Source organism: Sus scrofa, chromosome 17, assembly GCF_000003025.6.
Source record: "Sus scrofa isolate TJ Tabasco breed Duroc chromosome 17, Sscrofa11.1, whole genome shotgun sequence".
NCBI classification, from domain to species: Eukaryota; Metazoa; Chordata; class Mammalia; order Artiodactyla; family Suidae; genus Sus; species Sus scrofa.
This window is the reverse complement of record NC_010459.5, coordinates 55388686-55415507: the sequence shown is the minus strand read 5'-3', so window position 1 is coordinate 55415507 and position 26822 is coordinate 55388686. Positions and strand designations below refer to the sequence as shown.

Here is a 26822-nt window from a genome sequence, read left to right as displayed (position 1 = left end):
GGAGGCAGCCGTACTGGGAAAGGAAAGGACCTGGAACCTCCCAGGGGGAAAGACAGTCCCTGTGTCGTCTCAATCCTTCCGAATGAGTCGAGGAGAATGTGCCGGTCAGCTGGAGGTAATGATTATTAAACAGGTCTCGACTGCTAATGTGGGTATGAACGTTCCCAGCTTCACAACAGACGCAGAACGCTGTACTGATGACGTCTAATTAATAAAGGGCATAAGCCACCAAACCCGATCCAGTGCTCGCCGCTGTCAGCAAGGATAACAAGTAAGTCACATTCAGAGTATGAACCGAGTTTCTAAAATTTGCTCAAAGTCCAGAAACAGATACATCATGGGCCCTCTCTCTAGTTTGGGAACATTCAAAGCCAAAAGGGTCACTGAACTCACTTGGCAGCAGTTATTAGTGGGCTGGAGACAGCATCGTGCACCATCGCAAAGAGCGTATTTAATTTGTCTCTGGTTATATTGAAATTCCTGAGCTAAAGAATTTACAGAGTGTCCAAATTATGGAAATCACAAAACACTGTATATATCTTCATGCTACAGGTGGGAACATACACCGAAGACTGTAGGTGTGACTTTATTACTTTGCGATCCTGAGCCAAGTTGTACAACCCTGAACAGACGACTACAAAACAAACAGAACAGCGGCTTCCTCTGCAGCAGGCTGCGAGATTTCTCATCTTAAAATCTGATCTTCGTCCCCTCAACACGTTGCTGACAGCATGTAAATTTCTGTGGACCTTAGGGAAGTTAATTCACATGTATATCAAGGATCACAAAAAATATGCAAACTCTCCAGCCTCATAATCACACTGATTATTAGGGAATAATCCAAAACAGTCAACGTGTTAAGCCTGAGCATTATTTGAATTAGAAACAGTTTAACTGTTTTAACAATCAAATAAATTATGTACCCACTCAACAGAGTTTCATAGACTTTAAAATTATGCTTTGAAAGATTATGTAACTATTTGGGGAAATGTTTACAATATAACAAAATACATTCATCAATGTACACAGGATATGATACTGTAAATATATAATCATTGCAACCAGGTAAAATTTTAGAAGATAGATGGGAACTAGAAAGACATATAAAATAACAACTTGTTTTGATTTTAGGGCTGCACCTGCGGCATATGGAAGTTCCCAGGCCAGAGGTGGAATCGGAGCTGCAGCTGCCAGCCTACGCCACAGCCGTGCCACCACCAGATCCTTAACCTACTGAGCAAGACTAGGGATGGAACCTGCATCCTCAGAGAGACAATGTCGGGTTCTCAGTCTGCTGAACCACAACAGGAACTGCCTAAAATAACAACTTTGGATTGGGGTGTTTGGTTTCTATAATTTTATCACTGGAAAAAAATTTGGGGGAGTTCCCATCGTGGCACAGTGGTTAACGAATCCGACTAGGAACCATGAAGTTGCGGGTTCAATCCCTGGCCTTGCTCTGTGGGTTAAAGATCCGGTGTTGCCGTGAGCTGTGGTGTAGGTTGCAGACGCGGCTTGGATCCCGCGTTGCCGTGGCTCTGGCGTAGGCCGGTGGCTACAGCTCTGAATAGACCCCTAGCCTGGGAACTTCATATGCCACAAGAGTGGCCCAAAAAATGGCAAAAAGACAAAAAAAAAAAAAAATTGGAAAACCTAGCAAAACTATAACAACAAAAGGAGGAAAAACATTTATTGACATCGACTGTGGTCTTTCTGATTCTTTTGTGTCGTGTTCAAATTCAGTTTACTACATTGAGTGAGATGATCTTGGTTATAAAAATTCTTCCAAAGAGTCCACATATAGAATCTCCCTGCTACGTCAGCAGGAAGAGCAGTACCACAGATATGAGTTCCAATTCTGCTCAGTCATTTACCATTTCTGGGATTCTGGACAACTTCTAACTTCTTTGATCCTGAGTTTCCTGAAACTTTATGTATGTATGTATTTTTTTATTCTTTAGGGCTGCACCTGTAGCACATGGAAGTTCCCAGGCAAGGGGTCGAATCGGAGCCATAGCCACTGGCCTACGCCACAGCCACAGCAATACCAGGTCTGAGCCACATCTATGACCTATGCCACAGCTCATGGCAAGGCCGGATCCTTAACCCACTGAGTAAGGCCAAGGATCAAACCTGCACCCCCATGGACACTAGTCAGATTCGCTTCCACTGAGCCACGACGGAAACTCCCTGAACCTTTAAATGAAGCTAATAGCACATGTCTTAGTGTGGGAAGAGAGACTCAAAACGAGGATGGATGCAGAGAATCGAGCATGGCATTTAAGACTCTTCACTCTTCCTCCAAAGGGAGGAACACCAACGATTAAATGTTCCAAGAGTTAAATTACAAGTTAATTAAATATGCCCCAGCTCAACACCCATCTTGCTTGGCCATACGTCCCCGAAAAAGCTACGTCACTGCTCTGACCCTTATTTCATTTATCTATAAATTGGGGTCACAAGTAGTAACTAATTCCCCTGTATGTTGCCTACTGACGCCAACTATATCATTAAGTGTCTTAGTGTCACTAAGTCCTAATGGCATCAGCTATTAAGTATCCTACTATTGCTAGGTCCAAATTCAGTAACCCGATTCATAGAGTTCCCGGTAATTTCCGTCAATATTTCTGCATTTCTACATCCAAATTACAACCAACCACACTGACATGGTAATGAGACGTCTTTATTCTTCCACAGAAAAATCTTTATTTGGCTGAGGAGCCAAAACCTATAAAAATACTAGCTTTTGGAAACAAACCTTTATAAACCAGAGGACACGATTCTCCCCTTCCTGGCATGACACTGACTGTCCGAAACAAAGTATTTTAGTTAAACATTTATACCACTCACCCAGACTATGGCTCTTAAATACTAGATGTATTTTGCTACCTAAAAGCAAACGTCAACAACTGCAAAATGACACAGAACGTTGGAAGAGAACAAATTATCAAGCCAAATTGAAATTCCACACCAGCTTGATTTGTTCTGAAACTCAGACCCAACTTCCTTCTCCCAACTGTCCAATCTGACCACAATCTCCCATTGCTGAAGCTGCCAGGTTGAAATATTTGAGTAAAGGAACCAAAATCCCATCTTTCTCTCTTGACACACTCCAGAGTTGTTGTTGTTCCCCTGATAAACTAAATACGATATGGAAAAAGATCATTTAATCCTCTAATTTATGACCCTGAGAAGGATGCTGCTCAAACTCTGAGCGCACAATGCCCCTGATTAAAACACCATCGACAGGGATCACTGAAAGAATATATACTTTGGAGCTCCCGCTGTGGCTTAGAGACTTAAGACCTCAACTAGCATCCATGAGGATTTGGGTTGGATCCCTGGCCTCCCTCAGTAGGTTAAGGATCCGGCATTGCCCTGAGCAGTGGTGTAGGTTGCAGACGAGGCTCGGATCCCGCATTGCTGTGGCTGTGGCATAGGCCAACAGCTGTGCTCCGATTCAACCCCTAGCCTGAGAACTTCCTTATGCTACAGGTGCAGCCATAAAAGAAGGAAAGAAAGAAAAACACTTAATTCGAATTGTGAGGATGTCTTAGTGTTTTGGACAAAGCCATAATAATTATGCCCAGATGCAGAAAATCATGGGGCCGTTTCCTCTCCTGAAAAAGAAAATATAAGTGAAAGCCATATGTGACGACTTTACCTACGAATGAACATAATCTCTTGCTGTCCCAAGTCCCAAGAGATACACAAGAGAACAGGTCACTGATGTTACTGGATGATGTCTTTAAGGACAAGAGGGTATTTGTTATGCAGAAAATGAATTTTCAGTATATTTTCAGTAAAATGAGTTCACTAAAGGAGTTCCCGTCGTGGCGCAGTGGAAACGAATCTAACTAGGAACCATGAGGTGGCAGGTTCGATCCTTGGCCTCGCTCGGTGGGTTAAGGATCTGGCATTGCTGTGAGCTCTGGTGTAGGTTGCAGACGCGGCTCAGACCTGGCGTTGCTGTGGCTGTGGTGTAGGCCAGCAGCTACAGTTCCGATTAGACCCCTAGCCTGGGAACCTCCATATGCCACTAGTGCAGCCCTAGAAAGCCAAAATAATAATAACAAGATAAATAAATAAAATAGGAGTTCCCATTGTGGCGCAGTGGTTAATGAATCCGACTAGGAACCATGAGGCTGAAGGTTCAATCCCTGGCCTTGCTCAGTGGGTTAAGGATCCACCACTGGGAGAGCTGTGGTGTAGGTCGCAGACGTGGCTCGGATCCTGCGTTGCTGTGGCTCTGGCGTAGGCTGGCGTCTACAGCTCCAATTCGACCCCTAGCCTGGCAACCTCCATATGCCACGGGTGCAGCCCTAGAAAAGCAAATAAATAAGTAAGTAAGTAAATAAGTAATAAAATGAGTTCATTAAAAAGAAGTTCTTCTCTTCCAGCCGCGCTCCTCTGTCTGTGGCCAATTAGCATCATGATACTATTTTTTTCTGTACTACAAAAGGTGTGAATGCGCCTCGTAAAAATAAACAAACCGATAAAAAGCAAAACATTTAAAAAGCAAATGGTCACCCACCTCACTTTACCTCCAATGTCCCACTTCTTAAAGGAAAGCAATTACTTGGCAAGAGTTAGGACCAGAAGCTATTCCTTTCCTCATTTTTCTACGCCCCTGTAGGAATATTTATGTGCACACATCTGTGCCAAAATTCATCTTTTCTTCCCCTGCCATTTGCTTTTTTTTTTTTTTCACATTTCACAATATATTAGGACAGTTCTAGGTTGTAGATTTCACAGCTGAAAAATACGATTTCTGGGAGTTCCTGTCGTGGCTCAGCAGTAACAAGCCCGACTAGTATCCATGAGGACGTAGGTTCAATCCCTGGCCTCACTCGGTGGGTTAAGGATCTGGCGTTGCTGTGAGCTGTGGTATATGTTTAAGAACAGCTAAGATCCTGAGTTGCTGTGGCTGTGGCATAGGCCAGCAGCTGCAGCTCCGATTGGATCCCTAGCCTGAGAACCTCCATATGCCATGGGTGTGGCCCTAAAAAGACAATGTATATATCTATATCTATCTATCTATACCTATCTATCTATCTATCTATCTATCTATCTATCTATCTATCTATCTATCTATATGATTTCTGAGGGGCCAGGGCCTTGAAGAAGCCATAAAATTTCTCCTAGCTTTAGTCTCCTCATCAGTAAAATAGAGGAATCAAATGAGTTAACAGCAAATGTCTAATTATTCTGGCCCCCTTCTCATTCCCTTGGTTTCAAAACTTGAACTGATATTATTCTTTTATATGTTATCCCTTAAGTTTAATATAATCTTCCCTTGTATGCATAGCTAAGCCAGAGAATAGTTAGCAATATTCTTTCAATAACCCCTACATTCTCCTTGTTAGTCATTTCTCTAACTAATATGTCAATGCCTTTCTCCGTTTGAGCCTTTCCAAGATAAAATGAAAAGCTGCGCATTTCTAACTTCCTGGGCCTAATGCCTATCTAAAATCATGATTAAAAATTCCCTGGAATACGTGACCTTAGCTGGTAGAAAGCTGACCCATGCTTTGAGTTAATATGAGAGAAATTAGTCTAACAAAATGATTTTTTTCCATCTTTGAAATATCCAACTTTATCTATCTCTGAAAAATAAGCTTCCAAGTCAAAGCCCAGTAAAATGTCCCATCTGCTTCACACACACTTGATCCTGAATCCATCTCTCTCAAATGGATCTCGCTTAAGAAATTTCTTTCTGTATGAGAAAAAACTTTTTCAGTTCTACGTGTAAAACTGTCAATCTCATTAAGAGGCAGTCCGGCAGACTGGAGAATTGTACTTCTTTCTAAATCTTTATTAACAATCTCGAAACATCTGCTCGTCAGGATATCTTCTGGAACTCCATTTTATTTTACAAATGTTCTTCCGAAATTCGCAGTTGCCCAATGAAATTGACAGGGGAAAATATCCAATCAGTGCGTGGGCTACTTGGTGGGCAACACCCTTCAGGGTAAAAGTGGAGTCAAACCCACAGGCAAAAGGATAGTCCTTCCCTTTGGCTACAACAAGCTCTAACCAGAATTCTCCTTTTAGGGATGGTGTACACAGCTACTCAGGAAAAAGAGCTGTGATCAGGCCCTTCAAGCAAGCAAAGCTAACATCATATGTCTATAAATCATGCCTACTGTTTTTCATGCTTCTTCCTCCCAGAGAAAACCAGGGTTGATATTGATAATTTACCAAGTCCAAATTCTATGTAATGAACCAGTTACAGTATTCTCCTAATTCATTCATTCGATGAGTCCCTGAAGAGACTGGTGCATTTTAACAACGTAAGAAATGAAAGAGGCCCCCAAAAGAAAAGAAAAAGACAACTTACAGAATGGGAGAAAACAGTTTCAAATGATGCAACTGACAAGGGCTTAATCTCTAGAATATATAAACAACTTATACAACCCAACAGCAAAAAAACCAATCAATCAATGGAAAAATGGGCAAAAGACCTGAATAGACATTTCTCCAAAGAAGATATACAGATGGCCAACAAACACATGAAAAAATGCTCAACATCGCTGATTATAAGAGAAATGCAAATCAAAACTACCATGAGATATCACCTCACACCAGTCAGAATGGCCATCATTAATAAATCCACAAATAACAAGTGCTGGAGGGGCTGTGGAGAAAAGGGAACCCTCCTGCACTGTTGGTGGGAATGTAAACTGGTACAGCCACTATGGAGAACAGTTTGGAGATACCTTAGAAATCTATACATAGAACTTCCATATGACCCCGCAATCCCACTCTTGGGCATCTATCCGGACAAAGCTCTACTTAAAAGAGACACGTGCACCCGCATGTTCATTGCAGCACCATTCACAATAGCCAGGACATGGAAACAACCCAAATGTCCATCGACAGATGACTGGATTCAGAAGAAGTGGTATATATACACAATGGAATACTACTCAGCCATCAAAAAGAATGACATCATGCCATTTGCAACAACATGGATGGAACTAGAGAATCTCATACTGAGTGAAATGAGCCAGAAAAACAAAGACAAATACCATATGATATCACTTATAACTGGAATCTAATATCCAGCACAAATGAGCATCTCCTCAGAAAAGAAAATCATGGACTTGGAGAAGAGACTTGTGGCTGCCTGATGAGAGGGGGAGAGAGTGGGAGGGATCAGGAGCTTGGGCTTATCAGACACAACTTAGAATAGATTTACAAGGAGATCCTGCTGAATAGCATTGAGAACTTTGTCTAGATACTCAGGTTGCAACAGAACAAAGGGTGGGGGAAAAAATGTAATTGTAATGTATACATGTAAGGATAACCTGACCCCCTTGCTGTACAGTGGGAAAATTAAAAAAAATTATAAAAAAAAAAAAAAGAAATGAAAGAGGCCATTAAACTTTCATTTTATGAAAAGTAAACTACGGAACCAATCTGGCTCTGAGAATGCTGGGTGAAATACAGGGAGAGCCCATGGGCCAGCAAATCAAACCAAACACATTCTCGCAAAGGTTTCAGCTCCCTCTTTGGAAGGCTGAGCTAGGCTGCAGATGTTCGGTTACAAGTCAGGTTGCTGCGCAAGCTGAGTCTGGCAGGAAGCAGATTCGAAGAAGGAGATCTGCATTCGCAAAGTGTCAAGAAGGTTCTCAAAAGCAACACCCAGGCAGTAACCAGGGATGCAGGTGGGCTGTGATACACTCTCGACAACGCTCTCTGAAGATCCCCCAGCCCCTCCCAGGACCGCGGATGCCGGCAGAGTTGTCAAACCGGGACAGGCATTGAAGGCAGCAGGCTGTGCCCCAGGACAGGGCTTGGCTTTGGCCAGGTAGCTCTCTCCAGCATCAGCGCAGAGCTCCGCTGAAAGCTGTCCATCTATGATACCCCCAGCACGCCCAGTTGGAGGAAGAAAGGCCTCAGTCTTGGAAGAAATGGGCAGAGATCTAGGAGAACACAAGGCCCAGTCCACTGGCCCAGGCCAAGCCCTGTCAACCCTGTCACAGTTGGGCAGTGGATGCTGAAAAGTCAAGCCCAATGAGAGAAAATTCTCCCAGAAGACAGTGTTGAAGAAGGAAGGTCCTGCTGGGGTGTCTAACTGGAATGTTGAAAGAGACTTAGACAGAAGCATGGCATGCCCAGCCCTTCCCAGAAGGCCTGTTGACCAAAAAGACACAGCAGTAAAGTTAAGAGTTTAGAGGAATTCTTTATTTCACTCATCATTCATTCATTCATCCAACAAACAGTTACTGAACCCCTACTATATGAGAAAAGCAAGAAGGAAGAACAAGCCATACCCTTGTGAAGCTCACAGATTCATGAGGGTAAAATCATCAAATCACATGCTCACATATTTTTATCTTATTTTCTCTTTTTTTGTGTGTCTTTTTAAGGCCGCACCCATGGCATACGGAGGTTCCCGGGCTAGGGGTCCGATCGGAGCTGTAGCAGCTGGTCTACACCACAGCTACAGCAATGTGGGATCTGAGCTGTGTCTGCGATCTACACCACCGTTCGCAGCAATGCCGGATCCTTAACCCACTGAGCGAGGCCAGGGATCGAACCCACATCCTAATGGATGCTAGTTGGGTTCGTTCACTGCTGAGCCATGATGGGAACTCCTCAATCACATATTTTTAAACAGCCATGATTGTTATGAAGAAATGAGGGTACTTGCTGACCAACAGAACTCTCGAATAGGATGGAAATACTCTGCATCCGCACTGCCCAACCCAACACGGGAGCCACTAACAAAGCATCACTACCGAGCCTCAGAAAGTAGCCGGTGCAATGGAGGAGCTGAATTTTTTGAATTTGATTCAATTTGAATTCATTTAAATTTAAAGACACACCCGTGGCGACTGGCTTCTCTCGCCCTTTACAAGTGGGATGGCGCTGAGAAAGCCATTTCCAAATCACTAACATGCCGGCTGAGATTTCCAGGATGAAATGGAAGTAGAGAGAGTAAACGAGCAAGACATTTCCAGTCAGTGCAAAAGCATGTGTCAGGGCAGTAACCGAGCAAAGAGAGCTTGGCCCCTGGGGGAAGCGGAGTAGGGAGGTTTGGTTGGAGCATTGGTTTGGCTGGGAGGAGACAGGGCAGAGCCTAGATCACATCAGTGTCTTCAGTACACGGCAGAATATTCATATGCAAGAGAAGGATTCGAGAGTTTGAAAATACAGGTAGGATAGGACTGGACTAGATTTTTAGGTGATCAATTTGTTGTAAGTAAAATACATTTGCGGAGTAGGGGACTGAGCCAGGGAACAGAGGCAGGAAAACACCCTTCAAAAGGTACGCACACCCAGGAGTTCCCGTCGGGGCTCGGTGGAAACGAATCTGACTAGCATCCATGAGGACGAAGGTTCGATCCCTGGCCTCTCTCAGTGGGTTCAGGATCCCATGTTGCCATAAGCTGTGGTGTAGATCTCGGACGCAGCTTGGATCTGGCATGGCTGTGGCGGTGGTGACAGCTCCCCTTGGACCCCAAGCCTGGGAACCTCCATATGCCTCAGGGGGTGGGTGCAGTCCTAAAAAAAGACCTAAATAAATAAATATTTTTTTTTTTTTAAAGTTACACAAACACACACAAAGGGTTAAACATGCCCCAGTTAAGACTGGCAGGAACAAGTATTCCCGAGCCCCTGGGACAACCTTTCTGAAGGCAAAGTAGATCTATTTACCAAAATTGTAAATATATGCAATTTTGTAAGAGCAAGGTCCTTTTTAGATTTTATGTTAGAAATATAGTATCATGTATGCATAAGTGTATTCTCAAGGATGTTTACTGCTTCACTGTTTAATCATCAAAAACTAGAAATTATATTAAATGTGCATGATTAGTGTGAACTAATTAAAGAAATCGTGGAACAGCCGCATAAGTGAATCTTGGACATCCATTAAAAACGTCTAAAAGGGATCCCAACATAAAAGAAGAGTACCAAATAATATGAACCCGTATGTGCAAAAAACAATTGTACACAAACACACGCATTTTTTTTCCTTTTTATTACCTCACCTGCAGCATATGGAAGTTTCCAGGCTAAGGATCGAATCGAAGCTGCTGCTGCAGCCTACACCACAGGCATGGCAACACCCGATCCAAGCCGCACCTGTGACCTACAGTACCGCTTGTGGAAATGCTGGATCCTTAATCCATTGAGCCAGGCCAGGGATTGAAGCTGCATCCTCACAGAGACAACATCGGGTCCTTCACCCGCTGAGCCACAGTGGGAACTCCCAAGCACGTGCATTTCTATATATACCTATATATAAACATCTGCATACAAACATCAAGCATCTGCCTAGAAACAGAGGCAAGCGTGGGTGGGAGGGAAACTTCCTCTTCATTCTACTCTTTTCTGCACTGTTTTCTTTACCATGTACACGCAATGTAAAACACGAGAAACTTTAAAAGAATTTTTGTAAAAGTCATCTTCTTTTCTTCGTTTCTCTTTCCTTTTTTGCCAGAAAGTCAACACTGCCTTTTGGAACCCAACATAAACAATACATTTAAAAAATGTTTGGAGTTCCCATTGTGGTGCAGCAGAAACAAATCCGACTAGGATCCATGAGAATGTGGGTTCGATCCCTGGCCTCGCTCAGTGGGTTAAGGATCCGGCGTTGCTGTGAGCTGTGCTGTAGGTCGCAGACCCAGCTCGGATCTGGCGTTGCTGTGGCTGTGGTGTAGGCTAGCAGCTGGAGCTCGGATTTGACCCCTAGCCTGGGAACTTCCATATGCCATGGGTGCATCCCTAAAAAGCCAAAATAAAATAAAATAAAATAATAAATAATAAATGTTCAAGTTTTCTGTTCTTGTTTTGTGGTCTGACATAAGTCGCAGCAGCACAGTGACATTCAAAGTTCTGGCTGCTATTTCCCACTCAGGAGGCCGAGAGTGGGGCACTGGGGAGATCAACCTGGGCCTCAGTGGACCCCTCTGTGCGCCTGGCATGCTCTTTGCATCCACTCTCGTGCGTCTGGCTCAGGGCTGGACAGGTGGTGAGAGACGGAGGTCAGATGTCTACGTCTCTGTTTGGCTGCGATGGACGCTGAGGTGTGAGAAGTTCAGTGACGGGCTTTGGTCACAGCAGATGGCCAGCAGCAGGACGGGGTAAAAATCAAGCCATTCTCATTCCAGCCAGGTTTCGCTTCACCACATGTTTGGCCTGTGCTGAGGACTGACTGCCCAAGGGCTGCCAAGAAACATCACCCCGCAGAATTCCACAGAAGTCTTGGAATGTCTTGGGATTTATGAGAGGCTAGGGTCACTGTCTCGTTCATAACTGAATATGAAAAATGTCATCTCAGGGTTTCATTCCTTTATCGTAAGGTTCACTGAGCACCTGATAGGGGCAAGACACTATTGGATCATCCTCCTTCCCAGCTAGACCCACCTGAAGCATCTTTAAGACCAAGCGAGTTAATCAAAATATTGGTTAGGCAACAGAAGTTACCATATATTTGTTTGATTCAATAAACATATCTTTTGGAGTTCCCCTGTGGCTCAGTGGGTTAAGGATCCAGTGTTGTCACTGCTGCGGCTCAGGTCACTGCTGTGGCCCAAGTTCAATCCCTGCCCTGGGAACTTCTGCATGCCATGGGTGAGGCAAAAAACAACAACAACAACAACAAAAAACCTTTTTACCCAATACATTTTAATCAAATTTTCAGTTTCATTACTGTATTTTTAGAATAAAAATAACAACCATAATCAAGCTAGCATATGATTTATCACATCTTCTAGGTCAAAGATTTTGACATTGCATTTTCCAGGAAAGTGCTTTTCTAAGAAAATGTTATTTTTTTCTGTGTTTCTAAACTCTTATTTAATAACTCTTTTTTGAGTAAATGCCTTTTTTTTTTTTTTTGCTTTTTAGGGCCACACCCATGGCATATGGAGATTCCCAGGCTAGGGATCGAACTAGAGCTACAGCTGCCAGCCTAAACCACAGCCGCAGCAACATGGGATCTGAGCCACGTCTGTGACCTACACCATAGGTCATGGCAACGCCAGATCCTTAACCCACTGTGCGAGGCCAGGGATCGAACCTGTGTCCTCATGGAAACGAGTCAGATTCATTTCTGCTGAGCTACGACCGGAACTCTGAGTAAATGTCACTCTTAAAAGAAAAAAAAACTGCAAAACTGAAAAGATTCTAATTATAAAATGGCCAAGAACGCTGCCTCATATTTGAGAAAATCTGTGTACAAATGGCTCCATTTTTTAACCTACTGGATTAGGAAAATCTTGAAAAAGCTCTCAAAGCACACTTTGGAAAGAGGGAGAAAACAGGTGTCCTTCTAGACTGCTGGGCACATCCTCCACGACGACTTTGGTACAGTTTTACACGTGAAGAGTTCCCATTGCGGCACAGCAGAAACGAATCTGACTAGGAATCATGAGGTTTCGGGTTCAATCCCTGGCCTCCCTCAGTGGGTTAAGGATCCAGGGTTGCCGTGAGCTGTGCTGTAGGTTGCAGACACAACTCATATCTCGCGTTGCTGTGGCTGTGGTGTAGGTCGGCAGCTGTAGCTCCAATTTGATCCCTATCTTGGGAACCTTCATATGTCGCAGGTGTGGCCCTAAAAAGCAAAAAAAAAAAAAAAAAAAAAAAAAAAATAAATAAAAACATTTACACGTGAATATGCTTTGGATAATAAGTTCACTTCAAGGGAATTATTCACCAATATAATGTTCACTTCTATAAAGTTCACTTCTAGGAACTTACTCACCCAGATGAGGGTGTCTGTAACAGGGAAAAAAGAACTACTCCAATGTTCCACAAGAGAGAAGCACTTTGAACTCAAATTTAAACTCTGCCACGTATCAGCTGTATGACTTGGACAAAAACAGCATCACAGTTGACTCAGTCTCATGATCTTTATAATGGACATAAAAACACCTACTTCTTGCACCTATTTAATAGTGAATAAAAGGAAGAAAGGAAAGAAGGAAGAATGACTAAATAAGCAAATAAATATAGTAAATACATCCATACACAAGAATTCTACCCAAATATGAAAAGCATGATAAGTAAGATGCTTATAAAAATGATGATAGGGAATTCCCATCGCGGCATAGTGGATACGAATCCGACTAGGAACCGTGAGGTTGTGGGTTTGATCCCTGGCCTCGATCAGTGGTTTAAGGATCCAGTGTTGCCGTGAGCTGTGGTGTAGGTCGCAGACGTGGCTCGGATCTGGCGTTTCTGAGGCTGTGGTGTAGGCTGGTGGCTACAGCTCTGATTAGACCCCTAGCCTGGGAACCTCCATATGCCGCCAGTGCAGCCCTCAAAAGACAAAAAAAAAAAAAAAGATGCATTTAGCATGATGCCAAATAAGAAAAACGTGATTCAGGATGAGTATATAATTACATATCATGCACATGCACACATACACTATTTTATACACAACTATTCTGGAATGAACGATCCACAGGGGTTGTTTCTGGGGATGGGAACTAGATGATTCCTAGGGACAAGGATGAAAAGAATCCAACTGTTCAATGTAGAAATGCGGTACCTTTGATTTGTACCCCGTATATATGCTACCTATTCCCCCCCAAAAAAACAAATCTAATTTCGTGTTAACGGAGCCAATCCAAACCTCCAGTGTTAATTGCTGAATTCCCTGATGCTAAATATGCAGGTTACACACTCTTAGCAATGACGAGAAATTCTAGAACATCCTAACACTCAAGAATAGAATCTACAACAAAGTCAAGTGGGACTCAGTCCCAGTTTTCTATGTGTCTTATATTTGAATGTCCCATTCTATTATTCTGACCTGTAGTAAAATCATTCAATCTGTGGAGAGTAAGAATTTATAACAGGTTAAGAGCCGGGGGAACAGCGGTGAATGAGACAGCCAAGGTCTTTGATCTCAGAGAACTTAGATCCTAGTGGGAGAAGACATATCCCACAAAGAAACATATATCTGGCACAAAAATAAGAAAATTAATCTTTAAAAAAGCATATGCATACTCTTAAATTAGGGCAATGTGTTGGAGGGACACGTGATGATGAGAGTAGGTTGGTCTGAGGCAGGAACTATAAAGCTGAAATCTGGACACCAAGAGAGAGGCAGCCAGGAAAAAAAAAAAAAAAAAAAACCAGAGAAAGGATCATCTATTAATAGAGAAGATGGATTCCAAGGGATTAAGAATCCCCCCCTCCGGGGCCGAAAATCCCTGGGAAATGTTCCTTTCAAACCTCTTACTTTATGCAGTTTTTTGCATAGGAATTATGGATGCTGAGGACTCATCTAGTTTCACGACATCCAGTTTGTCATGAAACAATGTTGCCCTATTATTTCAAAACATTCACTGTTGGTGGAATCCAAGCCAAGTTCAAACGGTGGTTCTTTGTCACGTTAACTAAAATATCTGCATTTTGGTAAACAGGAACCTGGAAATCTGAAGAAATTGTTTGTAGGAAGCGTCAATGAATTCTTTCGCTAGGGGATTCAAAAAGTATGTTTTCTTAAAGTTTTCTAAAAGGAATTCTCTTTCATTGCGTTCATGTGCAGTGGTAACATAATAAAATGCATTTCACGACTTCAAGGACTTTCCTCAACAGTGTAATCTGTGTCGTGGAAAAGCTTTGAGCACAACTAGTGTTTTAATTTAACTTGAGCTAGTCCATTCATAAGACAGGCTAATTTCTCTTTCCATTAACCGCTAAAGTATTCATTGTATAAATTAATCAAGGGAAGAGAGGGTAAAATCTTAGGCAAATTGGCCAGAAGCTTGTAGGTTTTACGGGGGGAGAGGGGACACAGTCACCCTTGGCGAGAGCAGATAGACATCCCTTAAGGAGACGCTATTGAGTACATGGGATATTTTTTTCTTAGGATCCGGTTTGTAAGATACTTGGATAAAATCAAGCCATATGGCAATAGCAAGGAAAGACATTTTTACAGAACTTACTTAAAAGTCCAATCATGCTGAGTTTCCCAACTTCAGTCATGCTGTGCCACCATTTGGATTTGTGCTGCATCTGAGTTCTCAACACCTACCTCCAGTTTTGCCAACTAACACCTGCACTGGGACTTAATGATCTATTTAAAAAAAATTCATTGTTTAAATTAAATTTATTTAAAGAGGACACTACATATTCTTGTCTTAAGGGAAAACCAGTATCACGTGAAGGCAAATGTAGAATGTAATACCTCAGAATGTTAATGAATACAATAAAATAAGTTACCATTGAAGTTGGCACCTAAGTATGGTTTTCTCTCTATGAAAAGGCCTACTAGCCCACAGCTCTTTGAGCTAAGTTGAATCAGAACTCATTTTATGGTTCAATGTTGTTTATGGCTCTCAAAGGGTTTCTCAAGACACAGGATGCTCTGCTGAACACCTGAAACTAACACAACATTATAAACAAACTATACTTCAGCTTTTTTTTAAAGTTTAAAAAAACACATGATTTTCACATTTGAGGAGCACTTGTAGTTAATAAGCAAAAGCATAATTATCACTCTTTTAATCAAAGGCCTGCTATTTGGGCTAACATATTCATACTTTCTCATATAGCATTTCATCAGTGGCTCCTAAATAAACTTGATGTTATAAAAATGAATCGCTCAAGCTAACAGCGAGAGGAATGTACAATGCTACCTGTTTTTCATTACCAAAGCCATGGCTCGTCTACTGAGTGATATGAATGAGTTAATTTCGACCAGTTTATGTATGGTTCTTACAAACAATGAACAGCAAATATCAACTCAATCTCTTGGCAGTTAAAAATAAAGATCAACATTACAGCCTTTCACAAAGTTCCTACTATGCTTTAGGCACAGGATTAAGAGTTTGATATTGGAAGTTCCCGTTGGGGCTCAGCAGTAGCAAGTCCAACTAGCATCCATGAAGATGCAGGTTTGATCCCTGGCCTCACTCAGTGGGTTAAGGATCTGGCATTGCCGTGAGCTACAGTGTAGGCTGAAGACATGGCTCAGATCCTGTGTTGCTGTAGGCTGTCAGCTGCAGCTCCAATTTGACCCCTAGCCTGGGAACTTCCATATGCAGTGGGTGTGGCCCCAAAAAGCAAAAAAATCAAAATAAAAATAAAGAATTTGAGTCTGATATTTTTATGAGAAGCATATTAGTACCCTCATTTTTGTACATGAGGAAGCTAAATTTCAGCAAGAGTAAGCTATTTCCCCAAGGATTCAAAGTCAGTAAGTGGCCAAGTTGAGATCCAAAGTCAAGTTGAGATCCAAACTAAAGTGTGAGTCCCAAATGTATGTTATGTCCACCACGTTAAAAATAATGGCAGGAGGGAAGGAACCCAGCAAGATTCATAGTAGTTACAATCAAGACTACTCTAAAATGCATATCAAAAACAAAGGACCTAAAACATCTAAAACAATTTTGAAAAAGAAAATAAAGTGGGAGTCTACCCTATCTCAAGACTTACATGGACAGACACATCACTGCACAGTGGAGGCACACAAAACAATGCAAGAGAATTGAGGACCTAGGAATGGATACATGTAAATATGCTCCATAGAGAAAAGACAGCCTTTTCAACAAATGGTCCTGGAGCAACTGGACATTCATAGGCAGAAAATGAACCTACACCTAAATGCACACCATATTTAAAAACTGACTCAAAACGGATCACGTACTTAAATGTAAAAGGTAAAACCATAAAATATTTAGGCCACAAAGCAGGGAAGGAGTTCCCATTGCGGTTCAGCAGGAATGAACCTGACAACATCCATAAGGATCTGGGTTCAATCCCTGGCCCTGCTCAATGGGTTAAGGATCTGGCATTGCCATGAGCTGTGGTGTAGGGCACAGTCATGATTCAGATCCTTCATTGCTGTGGCTGTGGTATAGGCCAGCAGCTACAGCTCTGATTTGACCCCTGGCCTGGGAACTTCCATGTGCCGTGGGTGCAGTCCTAAAAGGACAAAAAACAAAAACAAAAAAACAAAACAACCAAGGATCTTGGGCTGGACAAAGCATTAGTGACAAGAGGAAAAAAATTTAAAAACTGATAAATTGTACTTCACCAAAATTTAAAATTTTTGCTGTGTGATAGACCTTGTGAAAAGGATTTTTAAAAAGCTAAGTGCATACTCAAAGAAAATATGTGCAAATCACATGTCTGAAAAGGCTTAGTAGCTAAGATATACAAAAAACTCTCAAAACTCAAAGGTTAAAAAACAAGCAATCCAATTAGAAACTGGGCAAAATACATGAATAGTCAAGTTACCAGAATGTATGTACAGAAGGCAAATCAGAACACAAAATAATACTCAACATCACAAGGAGATACCAACACACACACAATCAGAATGTCTAAGCCCAAACAGACAGCAAAAACTGGGGACAACACCCAATGCTGGCAAGGCTGCAGAGAAACCGAATCATTCATGCCTCACTGGCATGAATGTAAAATGGTACAACCACTGTGAAAACACGCAACTACTAATACAACAATGGCAATTGTATTCCTGGGCATTTCCTAGAGGTATGAAAACTTATTCACACAAAAACCTGTACCCCGTATTTATACCGGCCTTATTCATAACAGCCTAACACTGGAAACCACCTCCAAAAGGCCTTCGATAGTTGAATGGCTAAACAAACTATGGCATATTCACACCATAGAATAATCCCTAGCAATAAAAAGGAATGAACCATTGATACCCACATTACTCATGACAATTCCAGGGAATTACGCTGAGTTAAAAAAATGTTACATTCTATATGGTTCAGTTTATATAATATTTTTGAAATGATATAACTACAGAAATGAAAAACAGATTGGTAGTTGTCAGGGCTTTAGGGCTGTGGGGGGCAGAGGGGCAGCTACAAAAGAAAAATACGCAGGACCTTGTGGTGGGGGATGTTCTGTGCCTTGATAGCATCAATATCAGTATCTTGGTTGCGATACTTGACTATGGATGTGAAAGATGGCACCATTGGGGGAAACTGTGTAAAGGTGTGGGGCATCTCTCTGAATTATTTCTTACACCTCACACCTACTTTTATCTAAAATTTAAACATTTAATTTAAGAACATGAGACAGTGGTTCTTAACCTTTTTGAAAATTGTAGAGGGTGGAGGTGAGAGCGCTCGGATACTGAAGTCTGGATCTCTCTAAGAATCTCATAAAAGCTATGAAGCATCACCAGAAAAAAATCATTTGCCTCCTCTCTCCAGAGACCATTTAAGGGTTCCACTGAAAAACACAGCCAACAGTTACGTTCTCTGAGACACAGGGCGTCAACAAAGGCCTTTGTTCTAAAACACTCATAAAGCAAACACAGCCCCCCAGCTGCTTCCAGGTACTTATCCAAACTATACACATCTGCATTCTAGAAATAAGTTATTTAAAGCCATGTATCTGTGGCATTTCTAAACTCCCAATTTCATCTTGAATTTCATAGAACAGGGGTTTGTGGGAGGAAGACTTCATAATCTCTTCCTGGCTTAGAATTTCCAAAGATTTTATTTCCATCAGACTGGAATCAAATTCCAGAGTAAGAAGAAAATCCAATTTCCCCTTCTCATTTCACAAAAATGAAACAGGGAAGTATCTGCAGATGTCTTTTCACTTCAATATTTGAGCTGTTACTCAAACTAATTCATCCTTAACTATTGTGAATATATTAATCTTGTGTTAACAATACAAGTCCAAAAATAGACTGTCAATTCCTTGAGGTTGTTGACTATACTTGTCTTATTTAAGGTGGTTTTCTCTGAGCTTCTTAACACGAGTATTCAACTTAATATATATCTGATGCATGATAAAATAAATGAAAGCAAATATATCCTGAATGAAAACTTAATTCTTAAAATGCCAAAGATAATGACCCCTCCACACACTCACAAAAACCACAAAGCTCCTTAAAAAATAAATATCTCTAGCCACTTAATGAATATCGTAAAAAAAAAAAAAAAAAAAAAACCTATCCTGGCAGATGTGAGAAAAATCACATCAGTAATGTGGTTTATGTCTACAGACAAAAATCACTAAATTGGCCATTCTTTGCCTAAATCAGTTTGGGGATGATGATTAAAGGTTGGCTTTATGCATAATTAACCATACCCTCCACAAGGACCATTGAATAAAGATGACTAAAACACCAGCTGGAAAGCATTTCTGACATGGAAACCAGGAAAGCTGATTCAAATGGGGCTGACACACTGAGTAGACCTGACTCAGGCACCTGTATTCAGTCTACTGACCATAAATGTCACTACTGGAAGTTACCCCCAAAGTCTTTTTCCCTCGAGGAAGGAAGGAGAAGAGGGCTTCACGCGTCTTACTGAACGGCTGCCTGTGTTCGCATGTGCATGTCTACACACACTCATGGACTGAGAGTATATGATGAATTTATTTTATTCCTAAAATTTTGACGTTACGAACCTAACTTTGCCATGGCACCCTAAAAAAATGCGCAGATGCCTGATCATCTCTAAATCTAAGAACCCTAAATGAAATATTAAACCACTCTGGCATAGTGGGTCAAGGGAAACAGAGAAGCAAAGGCATAAGAAAATACGTCTGCCTAAAATGTGGCCACGAATTAAACATTTTACATATCTATTCTCTGCCACCCAAGAAAAAGATCCCCAAACTCACAGAGTTATGTCCTGCTCTGGTAGGCTTGTTCAAACCAAAGTTACATGGGGAGTTCCCATTGCGGCTCAGCAGGTTAAGAACCCAACTGGTATCCATGAGGATGAGGGTTCGATCCCTGGCCTCATCAGTGGGTTACAGATGCAGCAAGCTGTGGGGTATGTCACAGTTGCGGCTCAAATCCGGTGTTGCTGTGGCAGTGGCTGGAGGATGCAGGTCTGATGCACCCCTAGTCTGAGAACTTCCATATGCTGCAGGTGTGGCCCAGAAAAAAAGCAAACCAAACAATAACAAAGTTACATGGAGATGAGTTTCTCTTGATATCTTTGCCATTTATCTAGAGATCATGAAAAATCAGAAGAAGGCAAATATCTCTCCCATAACCTTAGGGGTCTTGTATACTAATTATTTCATAGATACTAAGTTTGTTTTTCTAAATGAACAGCAAGTTCTTTGAGGATGAGGCCTATTGAAGTAGGAGAGGTTAGAATAACAACCACCCAAGCATTATCATAATCTAATAGCCCTAATAGTAAGACGGAGAGCAGGAAGAAACATTAATTGGGTTTCCAGTGGTCAAATATTGTGTTAAGCCTTTTATGAAGATCACTTTGTAGGTGGCTGTTGTGAGTCTCCCTATTTTTACAGAAGCCTGCGCCTTATCAATGCTAAATAACGCACCAATAATCACATAACCGCCACCAAAATGTCCAAGGCCATGGTCTTAAACCAGTACACAAGGATGGATTCGCTCATTCATTCATCCTTCATTCATTCAGTAAGTCTTCATCAAGTGCTTCTCCAAGCTGGAAACTGTTCGAGGCACTGGGATTCGGCTCTAATTAAAAGACAGTGCATGGATGCAACTAGAGATTATCATACTAAGTGAAATCCAAAGAGAAGGACAAATCCCATATGAAATCACTGATATGTGAAATCTAAAATATGACACAAATGAACCTAGCTACAAAACAGAAAGACTCACAGACATACAGAAGAGACCTGTGGCTGCCAAGAGGGAGCAGGAAGAAAGTGGGATGGACTGGGAGTTTGGGGTGAATAGATGCAAACTCTTACATTTAGAATGGACAAGTGATGAGGTCCGACTGTACAGTGCCCAGGAAACTATATCCAATCTCTCGGGATAGACCATGATGAAAAATAACGTTTTGAAGAAGAGCATAAAAATAATAATAACAAAAGACAGAGAGGTTCTAGCTGGCGATAGAGGCAACCAACACATAAAATGCACAGATGAGGATGCGGGCTCGCCGGGAGAAGAGGGTCTTGGTAGACAAGAGCAGAGAGATGATATTTAAAGGCAAGTAATCGAGGGGGGACTGCACGGCGATAAAGTGAATAGTGTGAATTTAAACCGAGACTTGCCTAGTGGACGAGCCATAGCAATTACTGATAGGGAAATTTTCTCCACTGCAAAGGAAGAAACCAAGTGAGAAACAGTTATACAATATGCCATCTAAGCCACATAGTCAGGTTAATGAAGTGCAAACTGCCAGATCCACTTCTTCTAACAATACATTTTGAGTGCCTTTTGTGGATTTGTCAGATAACTGTAGGCAGCTGTTCGCCTTTCCCCCTCCACAGCCCCCCAAATAGTAACATCGACATTCTTGAACAAATACTGCACCCAGGGCACAGCTCAAGACCTCCATGGACCACTGGAGATGAAGCTGGAGAATGAACCTGTGAAGACACTGAGACTTTGAAGTTAAATGAGCAGAATTTCATTACGCTTTTAGATGTTTACGGAGAAAAAAGCAAGTCTGATTATTTAATCACTTACATCGTTTAGGATCTCAACTAAAGGTGATCACGTATCTGCAACCCATCTGAAGGGCTACGGCCTTAGAATTTTTCATGGCCCGTTGGAAAATCACTTAAATGTCTATAATGTGTAAAAATTTCATCCAGTGAAAATATCCTAGAACTGCATAAATGTTTATGATTTTGGACATTTCTAGACAGAAGGATTAATGAAATCAATAACTCTTATATCCTTCCACCGATCCTAACTCACCCTTGATTATACCAAAGAAACAATACTATCAGAATCAACATGATATGTTTTCCTTGCATTTTGACAGAGATTATCTCATACAATACTCATAATCATTAAATAGCGTTCACTGTACAGACAGGAAAAATGAGGCCAAGAGGTCAAGGGTCATAGAGCTAATGAGTAACAGAAGGAGAATTTGTTCCCTTTCCTTCTTTTTCCAAATCTGAGGGGTACGCCCTCACACAGCAACTGCTTACCATGACATATTTATTTTCTTGTTTAATTATAAACCCTCCCAAACATGGTTCTAATCCGCAGACACTTGTCTGGAGTCCATTAATAAAACCATCCTGTTATATTAGTCCCTTAAGAGGCTTCTGAATTGCAAAGTCAGGCATTCACTGTGTAGTTCAGTCCATAGATGATGCGCACTTACTGAGTGCCTGCTGTGTACCAAACGTAATGGCCAACCACTCTTTGAGACTTACACATGGCACATGATGTTCCAGGCTATCCGCAGCCTAGAATGCCGCTGACATTTCTTACTTTGGAGTGGGGGTCGTCCCTGTGCAAGTTCCTTGAAGCCTTCCTCTTGAGGCCTCCACTGCAACTTCACTTTGCTGTGTTTTCTGACCACTACGTCATCAGCTTCCTCAGTTTATGCATTACATATTAGCAGACATAATATAGATTAGAACACTTTTTGAAAATTAACTGGTGATAAAACCAATCTTAACAACAAATAAAACCAGATTTGGATGATTATATTTTTGACCTTTTCTCTCCATGAGCAATAACCATCATTCGAGAGATGGTCGAAAACCTATTCAAGTGTTAATACAGACAAAATGAATAAATCCTGGGAAAGTTGGGAAAGTACACTGCTGGTTGGCATCCAAAATGCTGTAAAATATAAAAGGAATGCAAAGTAAACTATATTTTCTTTCCTTTTGCTTCAAATATCTGTCCATAAACATTGGCACACACATAGGACTATATTGTGTCAGCTGTAAAAATATAGAAAAATAATCTCAATTACTATAAACTAGAGAGTTATGGTAACCAGTCTTTCAAATAAATCACCATGTGTCACAATTTGGCATCAACTCTGATCCTTATGAATAATTCACATTTTGTGCATTAATAATTCATGACTTCTTTCTATTGGAATGCTCTCTAGCACAAGAATGGATGTCTCTTACCAATTTCCTCAACTGACATGATGGAGTAAATCTAAAATTAGAACGGTGTTTTTCAATGCTCCTTTTAAAACGGTAACACTTGGCTGGCCCATAGGTTATCCAAAATACAAAATTCTTATTATTTCTTGCCCTTTGCATGACAGTCACTAGGTTAAGCAATAGTTGTTCCTATTGATGAGGATATTTACATAATGTAAAAGAAAACCAAGGAAACTCAGGGTTAATAGGGATTGGTTCGTTCTGTTATAGGTCTCCCTAATTATATATTTATATATTCACAATAACACAGGGCATAGTTGCTAAAACATGGTACCAAGGCAGCCGGGGAGTGGGGGAGCGGGGGGGGGGGAGGACCAAAACAAAACAGGCAGGAGTTTTTAATAAATACAGACTTTTCCCACCAGCAGGTTTTCCTCTCTAGCTGTTTAACACAGAGAATTTTCTTTTAGTTTTCAGTAAAATTATCTGGCACACAAAAAGCCCAAAGAGCAAATAACAGAAAGGTGCCGGTGACATATATTTGTAAAGAAAGACAATCACTTTATCACTATAACTCTACTCCCACTGTGGCCATTCCTCATCCCTGCTGATATTTTTTCAGACATTCCAAAAGTAAACTTTCCTTCCCTCACTCCCTCGCCCAAATAAACAAATCACACACACACTAAACACACACAGCAACAGCACTTGACATAAGGCAAAGAGAAAAGAGTCTGAAATTTCAACAACAAAAAGAATCATTCCAGGGTCCCCCCCCCACCCCCACCCCAGAATTAGGGTGAGTTCTTTCTGAAGTCGATCAGTGAAAGTGCAAAAGGGACAAGAGCAAAAGGGAGGGGGTTTTAAGAGAGGAGCCATCCTCGTGCCAACTCTGCGCCCTACAAGTACCTTCCGCTTCATTCATGCTTCCTTTTAGTACCTATTTAGGGAGGGAGCACTCGCTCAGTGCCAGGGATTATGTTCCGCCCTAAATAATCTTCCAGCGGGCAGCCAGTGCGTATTCCAGCAACAAAACCACAACGCGCCTCTGCCAACACCTGGGCGGGGGCTGGGTCACTGTCCAGGACCCCGGAGTCCGAAACCCTTTCAACTTGGCGGAAACCTCCCCTTGGGGTCAGAGGGTCACGGGGCTATTCACACTGAGAGCGTCTGCCCTTTCTCAGCCAGTCGATCCATCCCCTGGAAAAGTTAAGTTGGCAGCGAATGGGAAGAGGGGCACCCGGCAGGCTCAGCACCCCCTCCCGGGTTTCTCAGCTCCAACTCCCATGGCTACCGAGAAATATTTATTTCCATTTGATGGGCTCCAGTGGCTACTGAAGCCGAACACGCGGCCACCATCAGAAAGCCAAGTCATCCGAGAGATAAAGATAGATTCATTACACACCTAGACCCGGCCTTAGAGGGGCAGCCCCAGCAGATGTGGGTTTCGGCTGAGAAACCACAGCGCGATTCCCCAGCGCGCAGCCTGGAATCTCCTTCCACCCTCGGGGATGCTGGCTAAGGATAAAGACAATTGAACCGGCGAACAGTAGGGAGGGGGGAAAAAAAGGATCGATACTTACCCCTAGGCGTCTGCTCCGGATCCTCACGTACCCTTGCTTCACTATGTCATTAAAATTGGAAGCCATCCCGGACAGCCGGTGACCCCCCTCACCCAAGCGCACGCACCCTAAGCGGCTGCAGGGGAGGGCGGAGGGCAGGGGCGACAGAAGGCTTTGTGGTGGGGGAGGAGAAAGTGGACGAGGTGAAGCGGAGACCGCGGCGGCCCCGGCGGGGCTTCAGAAGGCGCACATCACTTTCTGCGTCCCCCAAAGCCTGAAAGTGGGCGGCCGGCTTGCAGCCACTTTGGGGGAGCGCAGAGAGCGCGCAGCGCCGCGAGGCGAGGCTGGAGCGCCGGCGTCAGCTGACTCATCTGCCAGCCTGCCAGGAGGAGGAGCGGCGGCTGCTCAGGGATCCTGACCAGCCTCCTCCCGGGGGCCCGGGAGGAGAAGGAGGAGGAGGAAGAAGAGAAGGAGGAAGGGGTGGGGGTGGAGGAGGGCGAGGAGGAGGAGCCGCGCGGCCCGGGTGCCCGGCGGTGCCACCCGCAGGCAGACACACGGAAATGCGCGCCCCCTCCCCCCTTCCCCACCCACCTGGCCCGACCCGCCTCCCCTTCCGACCCCTCCTCTCGTCCGGGACCCCGACTTGCTCCTGCCCGCCCCCCGCAGCTCGCCCACACCCGCCGAGATGAGGCTCAATCTCTTCTTGCTCCGGGCTTATTTTAGATGGAGAGGAAATTTCACTTTTTTTCCCAGCCGCCGCCTACCTCGCCTCTCCCTTCGCCCCATCTCTTCCCTGAGAAGGACTGGCTTTGACCACTGTGGTGCGTGTGTCTAGGGGGGCGGTGTTGCCAAGGTTTGCCTTGACCTTGGCATATGAGGGGAGGGATATTGCCCTGGCTTAAGCTGCGTGCTTCCTTGGGTTTCCTTGGCATCCTGGACCCAGCTCTCCGATGATATCATTTGCCACATTTTCCTTGTCTGAGCCTGTCTTTCCCGCCCGAATGCGAGTTTCCCAGGGCCGACCCTTCGCCTCATTAACAAGTGTACCCCCAAAGCCTTACCCCAGCGCAGGTACTGAAGACATCCTTGGTGTCAGGCATCCTCTAAGCCCTTTGGGTGGGCTCATTTAAACTCCCCTGTACCCTATAAAGTACACCCCCACCTTATGCGAATACCAGGATCATATTTATGCCTCCCTAGCCTAGCAATAGAGCTCCTGTTCACAGCCATTGCAGGATACTGCCTAGAGAATAAGACACTGGATTTTACAGGCACCTGCCCCTGAAACATGTTTGAATTGAGAACAGCTAACGTAGAGTGGCACCAGGCATTAGGCATTGTGCTAATCCTGTAAAGGGAATCACGAGATAGGTACCATCATCCACCTTTCATAAAAACTGAAGCTCAGAAGAGTTTAGAGGCTTGTCTCAGGTCCTGCAGGAAGGGAGGTGTGTTGACACCAGCTCCTGGTAAACCCTGTCCCACGCCCCTTCTGAAGAGCACATGCCATGGAGAGGGAGGTTACTGGCTGTTCCCAAGGAAGCCCTTTCTAACCAACGGCACTATCCACAAAGGCCAAGCCGGCATCAGAAATTTCACAGTTCTTGTGCACCGGAGGTGACCAAACCAAGGCTGGGGACTCGGCGCTACTGAGAAGAATCATTTATTTAGTAGATTCTTTGACCCAATGACATCTGAAGGCTTTTCATCTCTAAGATTATATGAATCTTTCCTTTCTCCCTTGGCAACATGAGCTTTTCTCACTTTGGTTTGATGGGTGTCAGTTCAAGAAGAGAATCACTCAAGAATGTGCCATAGGGGAACTGAGGCTACACTGGGACAATCAAAAGCAAATCTTCTGGCAGGGAGAACTCTTTCTTGTTATATAGTAAACCATTAGCTCTGTCATCCTATTGTCATTGACTGTAAATGATGTTTTAAGTTTAAATCTCTCACCAACAGAGGATGAAATGATAAAAAAAAATCATTTGAAGAGTTCTTTTTGAAGGCTTAGACCTTTAAAAAAAATTACTGTCCATGGTTGCCATGAAATAGACACGGAAGGCATTTAGCCAACACATCGTTCGTAGACTAACACACAGTATCATAGAAGCAAAGAATAAAGGAATTTAGGCATTAAGGCGTCTGAAGCGAATGGCTCAAGATAACAGAAATAATTACTGAAAGAAATTGACTAAGAAATCCACCCCCTGATAGCTAATGTTGAGTTTTATCAACATCCATAAATAATTAAGCTAGAAGTGAAAAGTGAGGAAACTAGAATCAAACTAGAAAATATCAGACTAGATGTGAAGAAACCAGTGATTTTCTTATTTATTTGCAAGATGAAATCCAATGTATGGTTTTGCTTGTTTTGGGTGAAGTCAAACTGATACACCTGCAAAACACAAACTGTGATATGCTGTTCAAGGGCAGACAGCCACTTATGCTTGTCCAAAATGTGCTCTACACAAC

At 42.8% G+C, this 26822-nt stretch overlaps 1 protein-coding gene across 1 annotated transcript in view; it reads right to left on the bottom strand.

Moving 5' to 3' along the window:
- DOK5 (docking protein 5) overlaps positions 1-24434 on the bottom strand; it is a 150488-nt gene extending 126054 nt beyond the window's left edge. Inside the window, exon 1 of the mRNA NM_001123107.1 lies at positions 24369-24434. Within this exon, the coding sequence (NP_001116579.1) occupies positions 24369-24434 (66 nt within the window). The remainder of the gene's footprint in view (positions 1-24368) is intronic.